This window comes from Carcharodon carcharias, chromosome 18 (genome assembly GCF_017639515.1).
Source record: "Carcharodon carcharias isolate sCarCar2 chromosome 18, sCarCar2.pri, whole genome shotgun sequence".
In the NCBI taxonomy this organism is placed as follows: Eukaryota; Metazoa; Chordata; class Chondrichthyes; order Lamniformes; family Lamnidae; genus Carcharodon; species Carcharodon carcharias.
This window is the reverse complement of record NC_054484.1, coordinates 657355-675451: the sequence shown is the minus strand read 5'-3', so window position 1 is coordinate 675451 and position 18097 is coordinate 657355. Positions and strand designations below refer to the sequence as shown.

The 18097-nt window shown below is 55.2% G+C and overlaps 1 protein-coding gene across 1 annotated transcript in view; it reads right to left on the bottom strand.

The window, feature by feature from the left end:
- Positions 1-18097, bottom strand: part of trappc10 (trafficking protein particle complex subunit 10) — an 89179-nt gene that overhangs the window by 21368 nt on the left and 49714 nt on the right. Inside the window, exons 10-15 of the mRNA XM_041211934.1 lie at positions 16189-16265; positions 13138-13229; positions 10568-10708; positions 4634-4746; positions 3906-4420; positions 2164-2305 (exon numbers count right to left, since the gene is read on the bottom strand). Coding sequence (XP_041067868.1) covers positions 2164-2305; positions 3906-4420; positions 4634-4746; positions 10568-10708; positions 13138-13229; positions 16189-16265 — 1080 coding nt within the window. The remainder of the gene's footprint in view (positions 1-2163; positions 2306-3905; positions 4421-4633; positions 4747-10567; positions 10709-13137; positions 13230-16188; positions 16266-18097) is intronic.

Genomic DNA, 18097 nt, shown 5'->3' with positions numbered 1-18097 from the left:
GTTAAAAAAGGCACAAGGCATGGACGTGCTCTTTCTGTCTGCAAAGGACAGGGCCCTGTGTGTGAATATATGTGGCTTCCAGCACACATAAGTGAGTCACACTGTCAGCCCAACTGATAATCTTAAATTGGTTGTCAGCATAATTTTTAGCACATTCAGGATTGTTTAGCAAATGCTGTCCAATCGCGGAATCACATCTAATGTTGGACACTGTGTTTGGAGTTTTGCAAGCACAGGCTGGTTGGCTCGGACATGCTGTTTGATACAAGAGAAAGTTGTGCTCACCTCACAATGGTGGGTGACTCTGTCCATTGTGGCTGCAAGTCACTGTGATCTAATTCATTCAGCAACTTATGCCCGGGCCGTTGTTAACTATTTATTGTAATAGGGCACAGGATTGGATGGAACAATACAAATATCAGTCTTTGATAATGCTAAATGGATTAACAATACCATTTGGTTCTGGGAGACAATGAAAGAAACTCATCAACCACTGGAGGCTGAAAACAAGGGGCACCTCTTTGCATCGAATTAACACCTGAGCCAAATTCCTAATACCTCACTCAATCTACCTCTCACTCATGCAATAGTCTTGCATCTGTGCGCCCCCTTTCTCCGTCAAATCAGTAAAATCAGTAAAATCAACATGAAGTAGATGAACAAACTGCTGCATTTTGAGGTCACCACATTACTCAGCATTGTTGAAAGAAGAGCTGATCTTATTGTGTCCAGATGTAGCAAGACCTGGACAATATCCAGGCTTGAGCTGACAAGTGGCAAGTGACATTCATACCACATAAGTGTCAGGCAATGACCATCTCCAACAAGAGAGCATCCAACCATCTCCCCTTGATGTTCAATGGCATTACCATCTCTGAATCCCCCACTATCAACATCCTGGGGGTTACCACTGACCAGAAACTGAACTGGACTAGCCATATAAATACAGTGGCTACAAGAATAGGTCAGAGGCTAGGAATCGTGCAGAGTGTAACTCACCTCCTAACTCCCCAAAATCAGGAGTGTGATGGAATACTCTAGTAAGAGATCATAGGCCTGGGGACGATTTAGCTGACCTTAGCAAATTGCAGAAGGAACCTGGACCCCAGAACCAAAGGGTATTGCTGAACCATTTAGCATTATCAAAGACTGATATTTGTAATGTTCCATCCAATCCTGTGCCCTATTATAATAAATAGTTAACAACGGCCAGGGCATAAGTTACTGAATGAGTTGGGTCACAGTGACTTGCAGCCACAATGGACGAGGTCACTCACCAACTGACTGATCACTGCGGCCGCCTGAAATCCTGCCAATATGAAGGAGCTGTGCAGCAAAGGAGGGTATAAAAACCTGTCAGCTTTCAGCCAGGGAAGGAGAAAGACAGGAGAGAGAGAGAAGAGGAGAAGAAAAAGACAGCTATCTGCAGACAGACACAGGGACGGGGGTTTGGCTGGTCACCAGCTCCGTGGAAGACCAGCTGGGCAGACGATAGTGAGCAAACCTGACCACTAAGTAAATTTTGTCTATTGTAGTTTTATTGAATAAACAACATTGAGAATGGGTCTGCAACCAAATTCTGGTGTTGGCATCTCATCTTGTAATTCTAGTATTTAATAACTACAAAAAGGGAATTGAATAGCCGCATGTCAGGATGTGTAGTCCAGGGGATTTGGTCACACATCAGGGAGATGTTACACAGGGAGGGGTGCGGAAATTCTCCCAACACTCCCCACTTGCCTGGGTGAGTGTGGCTCCAACAACATTCAAGAAGCTTGACACCATCCAGGACAAAGCAGCCTGCTTGATCAGCACCCAGTCCACCACTGAGCCAAACCCACAACCATTACCATCTAGAAGGACAAGGGCAGCAGATAGATGGGAACACCACCACCTGGAAGTTCCCCTCCAAGTCACTCACCATCCTGGCTTGGAAATATATCACCGTTCCTTCACTGTTGCTGGGTCAAAATCCTGGAACTCCCTCCCTAACAGCACTGTGGGTGTACCTACACCACATGGACTGCAGCGATTCAAGAAGGCAGCTCACCCCCACCTTCTCAAGGGCAGTTAGCGTTAGGGCAATAGATGCTGGCCCAGCCAGTGAAACCCACATCCCGTGAACAAATAAATTTAAAAAGCTAAAATTCCAAATGAACTCACCGGTCATTGGCTCCACTTTGAGCTGAGGTTCCTGTGAGTACACTTCATACTGAATGATTGGATAGATGTGAGGAAGAGTGAACTGGACCCGTCCCACAGAGGCACAAAGCTGGCGCAAGGTGTAGGTCCCAGCTTCCTTAGCCTGCACAAAGAAATTACAATTAAATCAAAGCTATGATACAAAAGCACCAACATCCTCTCAGTATCACTGCTTCATTACAACCTGGGATTGGTACAAATGCACACCTTATTGTGAGACAATGCAGGGACTTCCTCCACTCCTCTGCTGAAGAGACAGGCTCTCACTGGGGTACGGGTCCCACACACACTGACTCTCACTGGGGTACAGGTCCCACACACACACTGACTCTCACTGGGGTATGGGTCCCCCACACACTGACTCTCACTGGGGTACGGGTCCCACACACACTGACTCTCACTGGGGTACAGGTACCACACGCACTGACCCTCACTGGGGTACGGATCCCACACACACTGAGTCTCACTGGGGTACGGGTCCCACACACACTGACTCTCACTGGGGTACGGGTCCCACACACACTGACTCTCACTGGGGTACAGGTCCCACACACACACTGACTCTCACTGGGGTACAGGTCCCACACACACTGACTCTCACTGGGGTACAGGTACCACACGCACTGACTCTCACTGGGGTACAGGTCCCACACACACTGACTCTCACTGGGGTACGGGTCCCACACACACTGACTCTCACTGGGGTACAGTCCCACACACACTGACTCTCACTGGGGTACGGGTCCCACACACACTGACTCTCACTGGTGTACGGGTCCCACACACACTGACTCTCACTGGGGTACGGGTCCCACACACACTGACTCTCACTGGGGTACGGGTCCCACACACACTGACTCTCACTGGGTACGGGTCCCACACACACTGACTCTCACTGGAGTACGGGTCCCACACACACTGACTCTCACTGGGGTACGGGTCCCACACACACTGACTCTCACTGGGGTACGGGTCCCACACACACTGACTCTCACTGGGGTACAGGTCCCACACACACTGACTCTCACTGGGGTACAGGTCTCACACACACACTGACTCTCACTGGAGTATGGGTCCCACACACACTGACTCTCACTAGGGTACGGGTCCCACACACACTGACTCTCACTGGGATAAGGGTCCCACACACACTGACTCTCACTGGGGTACGGGTCCCACACACACTGACTCTCACTGGAGTACGAGTCCCACACACACTGACTCTCACTGGGGTACGGGTCCCACACACACAGACTCTCACTGGGATACTTGTTCGCACCTTGCTGCATCCCCCATTCACCTTCTGAATTGTTCAGAGTTGAGCTACCTGCCCCATATCAAGTCAGTGACCCTACAATGACTCCTGATCCCTCATCGCTCTCTCTTATCTTCTTCATCGTTCCTTCCCCACCCGCACCCCATGGTTTCACATCTCTGGTTTCATTCACGTACTTGCCTGTTTCCCAACATAAATTACATCAGTCCCGCTCTGTGATACTCCATGTCCCAGCACCTCCCAGATTCGGTTTCTCTCTCGACTGATCACCCCACCACCACCCATTCCTGGCTCCTAGTTTCCTCTCTGGGAAGCACCTGTGGGTGTTTTACACTCTGCACAAACATGAGTGAATTCTCCTGGACATTGACAAACCTATAGAGAGCGGGGATTATTCTGGTTTAAGTTGAGTTTTAAAAGCACTGGCCTCTGTCTTGAAGTGGATGGTGTTGATTCCCGGTTGCAGCAGTATGTCACTGATCCGTAATGCATACGCAGCATCTTCCACAGCCAGACTTGAGGATCGTTCCAGGGAAGTGTTGCTCTCTTGCCTCCGTAACAGCAGGTGCATGTTCTTACAGATGATACCGCTGGAATTCAGTGAGCTATCTGACGGACTGCGGTCATAAAGTTCGTACAGTTCAATGAAAGGCTGCTTGTTCCTGGGGAAGGGGTGGCCGGTGGGCTCACTGGGGAAGAGGAAGATCCCATTTGCATTCCGATTGCGGCCACCAAACTCAGCGCTCCTCTTGGACGTGTCTTTACTGACAGTGAGGTGCAGGTGAACAGAAAGCTGATCCAGGTGCACAGGGAGGGGCATGAGGCTGTGCACAGTCAGTTCAACATCCAGGACCCCACCGACGTGCACCATCGCACACACTGGATTAAAGCATAAACTCTTCAACTGGACAAAGCCCTCCATCCCCAGCAGCAGTCGGTCATCTAAAAACATAGAGCAGAGCACAGCGGTTTAAACAAGTCTCTCTCCCCTGACCCAAACCTTGCCCCCTGGCCCTCATCTTCCTAACCACAAATCCCTCCCCCCACCCCAGTGACCCCAGTCAAACTCTAGAGCCCCAAATTCTGTCATGCTGGGATTGGACAGCGCAGATTAATGACTCTGAGCACATGGTTAATGACCATCTCAGCTCTCACCTTGCCCACTGCCAGGCTGCTTCGCCAGCTTCACAATCTCCCGGCAGAAGTGTATCCGTTCCGTCTCGGTCAGTTTATCATCACCAGCCAGCAGGCTGCTGGTCTGCAGGTAGCTGGGAAGTTGGGTTAAGGGAGGGTAACAGAACGAGCCCCATCTCCTCCTGCAGATCACAGAACAGCTCAATCCCTGGGGTTCCTAGCTCCCCCAGAGACCAGCCTTCATCACCCAATCAATCCCACAAAACCCCAAAGCTTAGGTCAGATATTACACACAACTTCAGCAAAAATGACAACTGTGGCACTATTTTACTGAACACCACCGGACACAGACTCAATTATTCCTAGAATCACACAGCATTTACAACACTAAAGCAGGCCATTCAGCCCAACTGGTTCATGCTGGTGTTTCTGCTTCACACAAGCTTCCTCGCACCATATTCATCTCACATGTTCAACATATCCTTCGATTCCTTTCTCCCCGTGTCAATCACAGTCACTGTTGGGTTGAGGAGTGACAACGGCCACCAGTCTCGTGGGGCTGAGAGGAGGGAAATCAAACACTTGTTTGATCCCAAAACCCTGCCCCCAGCACAACCCGCCGACCTTCATCTGGAGTGTGCACGTTTGGAGGGAGCGGAGGGTCGGAGAGGAGGGACTGGGGGGTCAGGGTGGAGGGAGCGGAGGGTCGGGGTGGAGGGAGTGGAGGGTCGGGGTGGAGGGAGCGGAGGGTCGGGGTGGAGGGAGCGGAGGGTCGGGAAGGAGGGAGCGGTGGGTCGGGGTGGAGGGAGCGGAGGGTCGGGGTGGAGGGAGCGGAGGGTCGGGACGGAGGGAGTGGAGGGTCGGGGTGGAGGGAGCGGAGGGTCGGGGTGGAGGGAGCGGAGGGTCGGGGTGGAGGGAGTGGAGGGTCGGGGTGGAGGGAGTGGAGGGTCGGTGTGGAGGGAGCGGAGGGTCGGGGTGGAGGGAGTGGAGGGTCGGGGTGGAGGGAGTGGAGGGTCGGGACGGAGGGAGTGGAGGGTCGGGGTGGAGGGAGTGGAGGGTCGGGGTGGAGGGAGCGGAGGGTCGGAGAGGAGGGAGCGGTGGGTCGGGGTGGAGGGAGCGGAGGGTCGGGGTGGAGGGAGCGGAGGGTCGGGAAGGAGGGTGCGGGGGGTCGGGGTGGAGGGAGCGGAGGGTCGGGGTGGAGGGAGTGGAGGGTCGGGAAGGAGGGTGCGGGGGGTCGGGGTGGAGGGAGCGGAGGGTCGGGGTGGAGGGAGTGGAGGGTCGGGAAGGAGGGAGCGGAGGGTCGGGAAGGAGGGTGCGGGGGGTCGGGGTGGAGGGAGCGGAGGGTCGGGGTGGAGGGAGCGGAGGGTCGGGAAGGAGGGTGCGGAGGGTCGGGGTGGAGGGAGCGGAGGGAGCAGAGGGTCGGGGTGGAGGGTCGGGGTGGAGGGAGCAGAGGGTCGGAGAGGAGGGAGCGGTGGGTCGGGGTGGAGGGAGTGGAGGGTCGGGGTGGAGGGAGCGGAGGGTCGGGGTGGAGGGAGCGGAGGGTCGGGAAGGAGGGTGCGGAGGGTCGGGGTGGAGGGAGCGGAGGGTCGGGAAGGAGGGTGCGGGGGGTCGGGGTGGAGGGAGTGGAGGGAGTGGAGGGTCGGGGTGGAGGGAGCGGAGGGTCAGGGTGGAGGGAGCGGAGGGTCGGGGTGGAGGGAGTGGAGGGTCGGTGTGGAGGGAGCGGAGGGTCGGGACGGAGGGAGTGGAGGGTCGGGGTGGAGGGAGTGGAGGGTCGGGGTGGAGGGAGTGGAGGGTCGGGGTGGAGGGAGCGGAGGGTCGGGACGGAGGGAGTGGAGGGTCGGGGTGGAGGGAGCGGAGGGTCGGGGTGGAGGGAGCGGAGGGTCGGGGTGGAGGGAGTGGAGGGTCGGGGTGGAGGGAGTGGAGGGTCGGGGTGGAGGGAGCGGAGGGTCGGGAAGGAGGGAGCGGGGGGTCGGGGTGGAGGGAGTGGAGGGTCGGTGTGGAGGGAGCGGAGGGTCGGGAAGGAGGGTGCGGAGGGTCAGGGTGGAGGGAGCGGAGGGTCGGGGTGGAGGGAGCGGAGGGAGCGGAGGGTCGGGGTGGAGGGAGCGGAGGGAGCGGAGGGTCGGGGTGGAGGGAGCGGAGGGTCAGGGTGGAGGGAGCGGAGGGTCGGGAAGGAGGGTGCGGAGGGTCAGGGTGGAGGGAGCGGAGGGTCGGGAAGGAGGGTGCGGAGGGTCAGGGTGGAGGGAGTGGAGGGAGCGGGGGGAGTGGAGGGAGCGGAGGGAGCGGAGGGTCGGGGTGGAGGGTGCGGAGGGTCGGGGTGGAGGGAGCGGAGGGTCGGGAAGGAGGGTGCGGGGGGTCGGGGTGGAGGGAGTGGAGGGTCGGGGTGGAGGGAGCGGAGGGTCGGGGTGGAGGGAGCGGAGGGTCGGGAAGGAGGGTGCGGGGGGTCGGGGTGGAGGGAGTGGAGGGAGTGGAGGGTCGGGGTGGAGGGAGCGGAGGGTCAGGGTGGAGGGAGCGGAGGGTCGGGGTGGAGGGAGCGGAGGGAGCGGAGGGTCGGGGTGGAGGGAGCGGAGGGTCGGGGTGGAGGGAGCGGAGGGTCGGGAAGGAGGGAGTGGAGGGAGCGGAGGGTCGGGGTGGAGGGAGCGGAGGGACTGGGGGGTCAGGGTGGAGGGAGTGGAGGGAGCGGAGGGAGCGGAGGGTCGGGGTGGAGGGAGCGGAGGGTCGGGGTGGAGGGAGTGGAGGGAGCGGAGGGTCGGGGTGGAGGGAGTGGAGGGTCGGGGTGGAGGGAGCGGAGGGTCGGGGTGGAGGGAGTGGAGGGTCGGGGTGGAGGGAGCGGAGGGTCGGGATGGAGGGAGCGGAGGGTCGGGGTGGAGGGAGCGGAGGGTCGGGGTGGAGGGAGCGGAGGGTCGGGGTGGAGGGAGCGGAGGGATTGGAGGGAGCGGAGGGAGTGGGGGGTCGGGGTGGAGGGAGCGGAGGGAGTGGAGGGAGCGGAGGGAGTGGGGGGTCGGGGTGGAGGGAGCGGAGGGAGCGGAGGGAGCGGGGAGGGAGGGAGTCGGGGTGGAGGGAGCGGAGGGAGTGGAGGGAGCGGAGGGAGTGGAGGGAGCGGAGGGAGTGGGGGGTCGGGGTGGAGGGAGCGGAGGGAGCGGAGGGAGCGGAGGGTCGGGGTGGAGGGAGCGGAGGGAGCGGAGGGTCGGGGTGGAGGGTGCGGGGGGTGGAGGGAGCGGAGGGAGGGGTGGAGGGAGCGGAGGGTCGGGGTGGAGGGAGCGGAGGGTCGGGTGGAGGGGTCGGGGTGGAGGGAGCGGAGGGAGCGGAGGGTCGGGTGGAGGGAGCGGGGGGTCGGGGTGGAGGGAGCGGAGGGTCGGGTGGAGGGAGGTGGAGGGAGGGGAGGGAGCGGAGGGTCGGAGGGTGGAGGGTGCGGGGGTGGGGAGGGTCGGGGTCGGGTGGGAGGGTCGGGGAGGGTCGGGTGGAGGGAGCGGGGGGGTTGGAGGGTCGGGGTGGAGGGAGCGGAGGGAGCGGAGGGTCGGGGTGGAGGGTGCGGAGGGAGTGGAGGGAGCGGAGGGAGCGGAGGGTCGGGGTGGAGGGTGCGGGGGGAGCGGAGGGTCGGATTGGAGGGAGCGGAGGGATTGGAGGGTCGGGGCGGAGGGAGCGGGGGGATTGGAGGGTCGGGGTGGAGGGAGCGGAGGGAGTGGAGGGAGCGGAGGGAGTGGGGGGTCGGGGTGGAGGGAGCGGAGGGTCGGGGTGGAGGGTGCGGGGGGTCGGGGTGGAGGGAGCGGAGGGTCGGATTGGAGGGAGCGGAGGGATTGGAGGGTCGGGGTGGAGGGAGCGGAGGGAGCGGAGGGTCGGGGTGGAGGGTGCGGAGGGAGTGGAGGGAGCGGAGGGAGCGGAGGGTCGGGGGTGGAGGGTGACGGGGGGGAGGGAGAGGGAGGGTCGGGATATTGGAGGGAGCTGGTGGGATTGGAAGGGTCGGGGCGGAGGGAGCGGGGGGATTGGAGGGTCGGGGTGGAGGGAGCGGAGGGAGTGGAGGGAGCGGAGGGAGTGGGGGGGTCGGGGTGGAGGGAGTGGAGGGTCGGGGTGGAGGGAGCGGAGGGACTGGGGGTCGGGGTGGAGGGAGCGGAGGGAGTGGAGGAGCGGAGGGAGTGTGGGGGTCGGGGTGGAGGGAGCGGAGGGAGCGGAGGGAGCGGAGGGTCGGGGTGGAGGGAGCGGAGGGAGCGGAGGGTCGGGGTGGAGGGAGCGGAGGGTCGGGGTGGAGGGAGCGGAGGGTCGGGGTGGAGGGAGCGGAGGGTCGGGGTGGAGGGAGCGGAGGGTCGGGGTGGAGGGAGTGGAGGGAGTGGAGGGAGCGGAGGGAGCGGAGGGTCGGGGTGGAGGGTGCGGGGGGTCGGGGTGGAGGGAGCGGAGGGTCGGATTGGAGGGAGCGGAGGGATTGGAGGGTCGGGGTGGAGGGAGCGGAGGGAGCGGAGGGTCGGGGGTGGAGGGTGCGGAGGGAGTGGAGGGAGCGGAGGGAGCGGAGGGTCGGGACGGAGGGAGCGGAGGGATTGGAGGGTCGGGTTGGAGGGGTGCGGGGGGAGCGGATGGGTCGGATTTGGAGGGAGCGGAGGGATTGGAGGGTCGGGGCGGAGGGAGGGGGGGATTGGATGGTCGGGGTGGAGGGAGCGGGAGGGACTGGGGGGGCGGGTGGAGGGAGCGGAGGGAGCGGAGGGGGTGGGGGGTCGGGGGGGTGGAGGGAGCGGAGGGAGGGGCGGGTAGGGTCGGGGTGGGGGGAGCGGTTGGGTCGGGGTGGAGGGAGCGGAGGGGTCGGGGTGGATGGGAGCGGGAGGGAGCGGAGGGGTCGGGGGCTGGAGGGGGTGCGGAGGGAGAGGAGGGTCGGGGTGGAGGGAGCGGAGGGTCGGGGTGGAGGGAGCGGAGGGTCGGGGTGGAGGGAGCGGAGGGTCGGGGTGGAGGGAGCGGAGGGTCGGGGTGGAGGGAGCGGAGGGAGCGGAGGGTCGGGGTGGAGGGAGCGGAGGGTCGGGGTGGAGGGAGCGGAGGGTCGGGGTGGAGGGAGCGGAGGGTCGGGGTGGAGGGAGCGGAGGGTCGGGGTGGAGGGAGCGGAGGGAGCGGAGGGTCGGGGTGGAGGGAGCGGAGGGTCGGATTGGAGGGAGCGGAGGGATTGGAGGGTCGGGGCGGAGGGAGCGGGGGGTCGGGTTGGAGGGAGCGGAGGGATTGGAGGGTCGGGGTGGAGGGAGCGGAGGGAGTGGGGGGTCGGGGTGGAGGGAGCGGAGGGAGTGGAGGGAGCGGAGGGAGTGGGGGGTCGGGGTGGAGGGAGCGGAGGGTCGGGGTGGAGGGAGCGGAGGGTTGGGAAGGAGGGTGCGGGGGGTCGGGGTGGAGGGTGCGGAGGGTCGGGGTGGAGGGTGCGGAGGGTCGGGGTGGAGGGAGCGGGGGGTCGGGGTGGAGGGAGCAATGGCACAGTCTGAGAAGGCCGCACTAGTACAACAACAACTGGTATTGATATAGCACCTTTAGAACGTGGGAGATCAGCCAGGGTCCATTAGAATGGTTGAACCTGGAGGTAACAAAGAGGGTTTCAGGAAATGAGCTGAGACGGGGTGAAGTCAGGTGGTGAGACAGCGGTGGAATTAGACAGTCTCAGTGATCCTGTGGATATGAGGTTGAGAACTTGTCTCAGGGTCAAATCTGACACAGGTTTTGAACAGAGTGGTTTAATCTCAGCCTGTTGCCAGGGAGAGGGATGCAGTTGGTAACTCGGGAACGGAGTTTGTAGCAGGATCCAAATTTGAAACTTCCTAAATTTAATTGGAGGAAAGTTTTGCTCATCCAGTACTGAATGTTGGTTAAGCGGTCTGATAATTTAGGAACAGTGCAGGAGTTGGGAGAGGTGGTGAGATAGGGCTGGCCGTCATCAGGGTACATGTGAAAACTAAAGCTGGGTTTTTAGATGATGTCACCGAGTGCCGTGTACAAGGATACTTCTGAGTTTGTTGAAGCCTCTTCTGACACTCAGCCAGTTGTTTCCTGGTGTGGGAGATTAGCAGGGGCCAGCCCTCAGCCTGGTACGTCTTCAGTGCCTCCTGGAGATAGGTTTCAGCTATCTGAGGCTCTCCTTTTCTCCTAAAAACAAAAAAAACAATGGTCGGATTAGAGGGAAATAAACAGAGAATGCCAGAAATACCCAGCAGCTCGGTCAGTATTTCACTCCGGTAGCAGGTGACAGTTCTGGGTTTAAGAATTCGAGGTTCAGTGGTCAAAGAAGGGGTTATAAAGGAGGATATAATGGGTCATTAACTGCTGCCTTTCTGTACAACCAGCCCTTCAGTTCACACGTGCAGCGCTTTGAGACATCACCTTTCACATTCATTCCAAGGATGTGGGCGTCACTGACAAGGCTGCCATTTATTGCCCATCCCTCGTCGTCCTCAAATTCTGGAAATACTGTAGTCCATGTGGTGAAAATACTCCCACAACCGATAAGGACCAATGCTGTCCTTGTCCTTCCTAGGTGGTTAAGCTCGTGGGTTTGGAAGGTGCTTCCAAAGGAACCTTGGTGAGTTGCTGCAGTGCATCTTGTATCTTTTTCTTAGGCAGATGAAGGATGACTTGCTTCCTCTCTGGTTCAATGGGGTTTGGAGACGGCTGATAATTCCAATAAATGAAGGGACACTTTGACATCCGATCGGGGAGAGGGGCCTACTTAACCTGTCAAAGCAGGGGATCGGTGGGGTGGGGGGGCCTCAGAGGGGCCTGTCAGATCAGTGGGGTGCTTTTAAAGGTCAAAGAATGCAGGCAGTCCAGTACATAGGACAGCTGCCTCAAATACACACACAATCCCTTGAAATTTGAGATGGTTTGTCACCCTGGTCCCATGTGCCAATCTGTAGACTCTGCCACACACGGGACAGGTGGTGCTTGAAGGGTTGGGGAGTTGACATGTTTGGAGGTTTTTGCGCCCCCTCTGTTGCCTCAATTTCACCTCTGCATGCTCCCAATGAAGTCCCTCAAAGCGTTCAGTGCCTTCCTGAATAAACCTTCTCCATTTTTGTCAGTCAGAAACCAGGCTCGCTCATGACCTCTTCAAGGATGCTTTGAGGACATCCCTAAAGTGTTTCCACTGTCCTCCTGGGATCTCCTGCTGCGACCAAGTTCTGAGTAGAGCAGTTGCTTCAGCAGTTTGGTGTCAGGCATATGAATGACAAGTTCCATACAGCGGAGCTGGTTTTGAGTGATTTGTGCCTCAATACTGGGTAGGTTGGCTTTGGAGAAGACACAGCTGTTGGACTGTCTTTCTTGCCAGTGGATTTGGAGGATTTTGTGAAGGTAATTCTGGTGGTACTTCTCCAATGCTTTGAGGTTCCTGCTGTAGCTCATCCAAGTTTTGAAACATAGCAGCACGGGGATCACTGCTGCCCGGTAAACAATGACATTAGTCTCCAATTTAACAATATATACGTATATGGTACATACAGCTGCCACCATGCATCATTGGTGCAGGCAGTGAGTGTTTAAGGTGGTGGATTGGGGTGCGGATCTAGCTGCTTTGTCCAGGAAGGTGTCAAGCTCTTGAGCTGCACTCAACCAGGCAAGTGGGGAGCATTCCTTCACATTCCTGACTTGTGCCTAGTGGATAATGGGCAGGCTTTGGGGCGTCAGAAGGTGAGTTACTCACCATAGGATTCCTCGCCTCTGACCTGCTCTTGTAGCCACAGTATTTATATGGCTAGTTCAGTTCAGTTTCTGCTCAATGGTAACCCCCAGGATGTTGATAGTGGGGAATTCAGTGATGGTAATGCCATTGAATGTCAAGATGTGATGGTTAGATACTCTCTTGTTGGAGATGGTCATTGTCTGACACTTGTGTGGTGCGAATGTTACTTGCCACTTGTCAGCCCAAGCCTGGATATTGTCCAGTGCTTGCTGCATTTGGACGTGGACTGCTTCAGTATCTGAGGAGTTGTGAATGCTGCTGAACATTGTGCAATCATCAGAGAACATCCTCACTTCTGACCTTATAATGGAAAGAAGGTCATTGATGAAACATTGATCTGACAGTCTCAATAAGAAACTATTGAATCACCAGCATCCTGTGCAAAGCATTTTAGGCCATTCTTCCTTTGGGCTTTCATACATTGCTAAAGCATTTTGTAATAATTCTGGGATTGTATGTTGTATCATTATGAGTTAATGTTTACTACTCTAATCCTGGGGGTACACTTTTTGAGTTGCAAAACTAAGGCTTGAGGTGCTCAGCACCAAACCCAAAGAAAGCTTCATGAGCTGAGTCCTTTACCCTGATACAAGAAGCAGTGAAAAATGAACTTTCCCCTTTAATGCTCTCAAACCTGTGGTCTTAATCATCCAATATATAATTCTTGGTTCCGTTGTGTGGGAATGAAGTTGTCAGTCAGTCAGTCAGTCGCTAATGATCGCTCTACACATTCACTAGGTCAGAGCGAAGAGATTGGAGCCAGTTCCTGAAGGAATCACCCCGACCCCGACACAACTGAGTGTTGGTGCAGTTTGTTCTGAACATTCCATGTACGTACATGTAGAAATCAGCAAGGTCCTTCCCTAGCAGCTGAGCTGAGCGGATCTGTCCAATGCTTTTGTACATCTCGATTGCAGCATGTGAAAGGTCCTAGAAAAGGAGTTAAGAAATATATAGATTATTGTGCCAAGCAAAACCTTGTCTGTCTGAGCCATAAACTCCCCCTCCACCATCCCACAACTCCACTCAACTGCCTTGTGCCCACCATTGAAGCTAATGGCACTGACACTATCCATAGCTGGAGAGCTGATTCGCTGAGTTAAAACTAAATACTTGTTAGGAGAAAGGAGAAAGATTCAAGGGAAGGATAATTGAGAACACACGGGTAGTTCAGTTCATTGTGGCCTGCTTTCAGGCAGATATTGACATTGTGTGTCCAGTTCATGTCCAAGCCAGATTACTAGGTGTGTTACACACGAATTGGAAGCTAGTCTTAGTAATGGTGACCATGAAACCACCATTAATTGTCATAAAAATCCATCCCGTGCACTGATGTATTTTAAGGAAGGAAATCTGCCATCCTTACCTGCTCTGGCCGACATGTGACTCCGTAGAAACTAGGAGCAGGAGTAGGTCATTTGGCCCTTCAAGCCTGCTCCACCATTCATTATGATCATGGCTGATCCCCTATCTCAACGCTGTACTCCTGATCTCTCCCCATAGCTCTTGATGCCTCTAGAGTCCAGAAATCTATTTGCTTCTTAAATATATATTCAGTGTCTTGGCCTGCACAGCTTCTGTGGTAGAGAATTCCACAGGTTCACCATCCTCTAAGTGAAGATGTTTCTCCTCATCTCAGTCCTAAACAGTCTACCCTGTATCCTGAGACTGTGACCCCTTGTTCTAGACCCCTCCAGCCAGAGGAAACTTCATCTCTGCATCCAGTCTGTCCATCCCTGTCAAAATTTTATATGTTTCAATGTAATCTCCTCTCATTCTTCTAAACTTCAGTGAATACAGGCCTAGTCAGCCCAATCTCTCCTCATACGACAATCCTGCCATCCCAGGAATCAGTCTGGTGAACCCTTGCCGCATATCCTCTATGGCAAGTATAACCTTTCTTAGGAAAGGAGGTGAAACCTGTACATAATATTCCAGGTGTGGTCACCAAGGCCCTGTACAGCTGCAGTGAGACATCCTTGCTCCTGTACTCAAGTCCTCTCACAATGAAGGCCAACCTACCATTTGCCTTCTTAACTGCTTGCTGCACCTGCATGCTTGCTTTCAGTGATTGGTTTACAAGGACACCCAGGTCCCTTTGCACATCAACATTTCCCAGTTTTTCACCATTTGAATAATACTCTGCTATTCTGTTCTTCACACCAAAGTGGACAGTTTCACACTTATCCATTTTATAATGATTCTGCCATGTATTTGCCCACTCACTCAACTTGTCTAAATTGCCTTGAAGCCTCTTAACATCCTCCTCACTGCTCACATTCCCACCTAGTTTGGTGTCATCAGCAAACTTGGAAATATTACATTTGGTTCCCTCATCCAAATCATTGATATATATTATGAATAGCTGGGGCCCAAGCACTGATTGAGCTAAGTGATCCCACAATCAAATCTAAACTCTGCAATCCTGCCACATCCAGTCATGAATGGTGGTGGGCAATTCAACAACTCACTGGAGGAGGAGGCTCCACAAATATCCCCATCCTTAATGATGGAGGAGCCCAGCATATTAGTGCTAAAGATAAGGCTACAATCTTCAGCCAGAAGTGCTGAATGGATGATCTATCTCGGCCTCCTCTGAAGGTCCCCAACATCACAGATGCCAGTCTTCAGCCAATGTGATTCACTCCACGTGATATCAAGAAACGGCTGAAGGCACTGGATACTGCAAAGGCTATGGGCCCTGACAATATTCCGGCAATAGTACTGAAGACTTGTGCTCCAGAACTTGCCGCGCTCCTAGCCAAGCTGTTCCAGTACAGCTACAACACCAGCATCTACCCAGCTATGTGGAAAATTGTCCAGGTATGTCCTGGACACAAAAAGCAGGACAAATCCACCCTGGCCAATTACTGCCCTATCAGTCTATTCTCCATCATCAGCAAAGTGATGGAAGGGGTCATCAACAGTGCTATCAAGCAGCACTTACTCAGCAATAACCTGCTCACTGACACTCAACTCCTGACCTCAGTGCAGCCTGGGTTCAAACTTGGACAAAAGAGCTGAACTTCAGAGGTGAGGTGAGGTGAGGGTGACATCAAGGCAGCATTTGACCAAATGTGGCATCAAGGAGCCCGAACAAAACTGGAGTCAATGGGAATCAGGGGGAATTCTCCACTGGTTGGAGTCATACTGAGCACAAAGGAAGATGGTTGCTGGAGGTCAGTCATCTCAATTCCAAGGCATCAGTGCAGGAGTTCCTCAGGGTAGTGTCCTCGGCCCAACCATCTTCAGCTGCTTCATCAATGACCTTCACTCCAATGTAAAGTCAGATGTGGGGATGCTCGCTGATGATTGCACAAAATGCAGCACCATTCGCCGGTTCTGAGATATCACATATGGACACCTCACTGAGACCTGGACAATATCCAGGTTTGGGCTGATAAATGGCAAATAATATTTGCACCACACAAGTGCCAGGCAATGACCATCTCCAACAAAGCAGAATCTAACCATCGCCCCTTAACATTCAATGGCATTACCATCGCTGAATCCCCCACTATCAACATCCTGGGGGGGTTACCATTGGTCAGAAACTGAACTGGACTAGCCATATAAATACTGTGGCTACAAGAGCAGGTCAGGGGCTAGGAATCGTATGACGAGGAACTCACCTCCTGACTCCCCAAAGCCTGTCCACCATCTACAAGGCACAGGCCAGGAGTGTGATGGAATACTGTTCGCCTGCCTGAGTGCAGCTTCAACACCATCCTGGACAAAGCAACCCACTTGATTGGCACAGCTCCCACCCACCCACACTAACAACACACACACACAACACACACATGCAAACACCACCCTCACCGCTGCACTCACCCTCCCCCAACCTCACCAACATGCAACAGGGCACACTGTGTAAGAGTAGCCTTACCAGGTAGTGTTTCTCAAAGGCCTCTACAGATGACAGTGCTTCATTCAGTGTCTTATAGGGACTTTGTGGGCTATTCGCTGAAAGAGGACACAGGAAGAGATGTTAGTTTTTAGTGCAAATCCAAGAAGTGAAGACCAGCTGCATCCAAATGTTTATCGATCTCTCAAATTGAGAAACTGTCCATCACATTACCCAAGCCCAGCTGTTCATTATATCGCTTTAGTGTGGCAGAGCCTTCACCCACCCCGGTACTGTTCCTGAACCCCTCGAATCTCAGTTTCCACCATCTCATTGACCCGCCTTCCAACCACCTTTCTCCATTCCTGATACGATCTCTGCTCTTCACATTCTCTGTCATTCCTGGGACATTCCTTATATTAAAGGCCCTGTGTAAATACACAAGCTGTTATAACTTCCGGCCAATCAAGCCCTTCGTTATCCAGAACAATTCCATTGGACTTTGTGAAACCCTTTTTTGTGAAACCCTTTCAACGCTCGAATGCAGTTTTGCTGCAGTAACATATTGGGATCTGGAGTACAGATCACTTCATCGGCTGTCCCTCGATTCGAAGATGACATCTGCCCTCAGGGTCGCCAGTTTCTGCCGTGGGTCTTCATGTGACTGAAGAGGCCGATTCTCGACCCACAGGTCTTTGGGTAAATGGGGCAGGATGTCCCACGAGGTAGTGGGATCCGGAGTGTAGGATTTGCTTCCTTCTCTTTCCCTCTCTGCTGCTGCTCTGCCTCATCATGAAGATGTTGTGATACAAAGTGTGATGCAGACTGATGGATAAGTTGTCACCATTCTGAACGATGGGTAGAAGGATCCTCCCAATCATTAATGTCAACGCTGCCACACTTCAAGGAGAGCTTCAGAGTGTCTTTGAAGCATTTTCTTTGTCTTCCCCGGAAGGCTGGCCATTTGAGAGTTGGGAAAACAGGACCTGGTAGTGGTGGTGGTGGTTTTTGACCAGCCGGACAGTGTCCAGTCCATCAAAGTTGATTTTGCAGGAGTTTTGCAGGAATGTTTGTGGAACTGGCTTCAAGAAGGACACTACCATTTTATTCAATGATCCTCCCACTGAATCCAGAGGATGTTGCTAGGGCATTGCTGATGGAGTTTCTCTAGCAGTGTGTGTGTCGCTGATACATAGTCCAGGTCTCACTGCAGTATGGGAGTGTGGTGATGACAATGGCTCTGTACACTCCGGCTTTTGTTGACTTGTGGGGGTCTTTGCTGTCAAACACTCGCTGCCGCGGTTTGTAGACAGCTGAGCTGGCGCAGCTGGTCGGTTTTGGATCTCCTCATCAATGGGGGCCTTTTGAGAGGAGTGGCTGCCAAGGTATGGGGAGTGCTCAACATGTTCCAGAGTCTCTCCTTCAACATATACGGGAGGTGGATATTTGTCTGACCAGGTGTGGATTGATGTGTGAGTTTTGTTTTGATAATATTCAGGGATAGGCCAAGTTTCTTATTTGCAAAATTGAAGAGATGGAGAGTGTTTTACCAATCTGGTGCAGAGTGGACAATAACATTAATTCACCCACAGGCTGCAGACCGTGTATATCCATGATGCTGAGTTTAGTTTTGGCAGGGAGGTGGCTGAGGTGAAAGAGTTTTCAATCTGGATGGTATTTAATACTAACACCAGAGAGCAGTTGATATTTGATGGAACCCATGGGTCGGAACAGATTGAACAGCCTCTGGGTGTTAAAGTGAAAGATTGTATACACAGTGAGACAGGATTTATGTATAGGTGCTAAGTGCCTGCTCAGGGGGTTCATGTGAAATGAGCGCCTGAAAAGCGTGCTGATTTTTGGTGGTGAAGCACCTAGCTATACAGCTGCCATGATTAGTGAAGAGGAGTGCTGCATTACTTAATGTGTCCACATGAGAGCACTGCAGCAC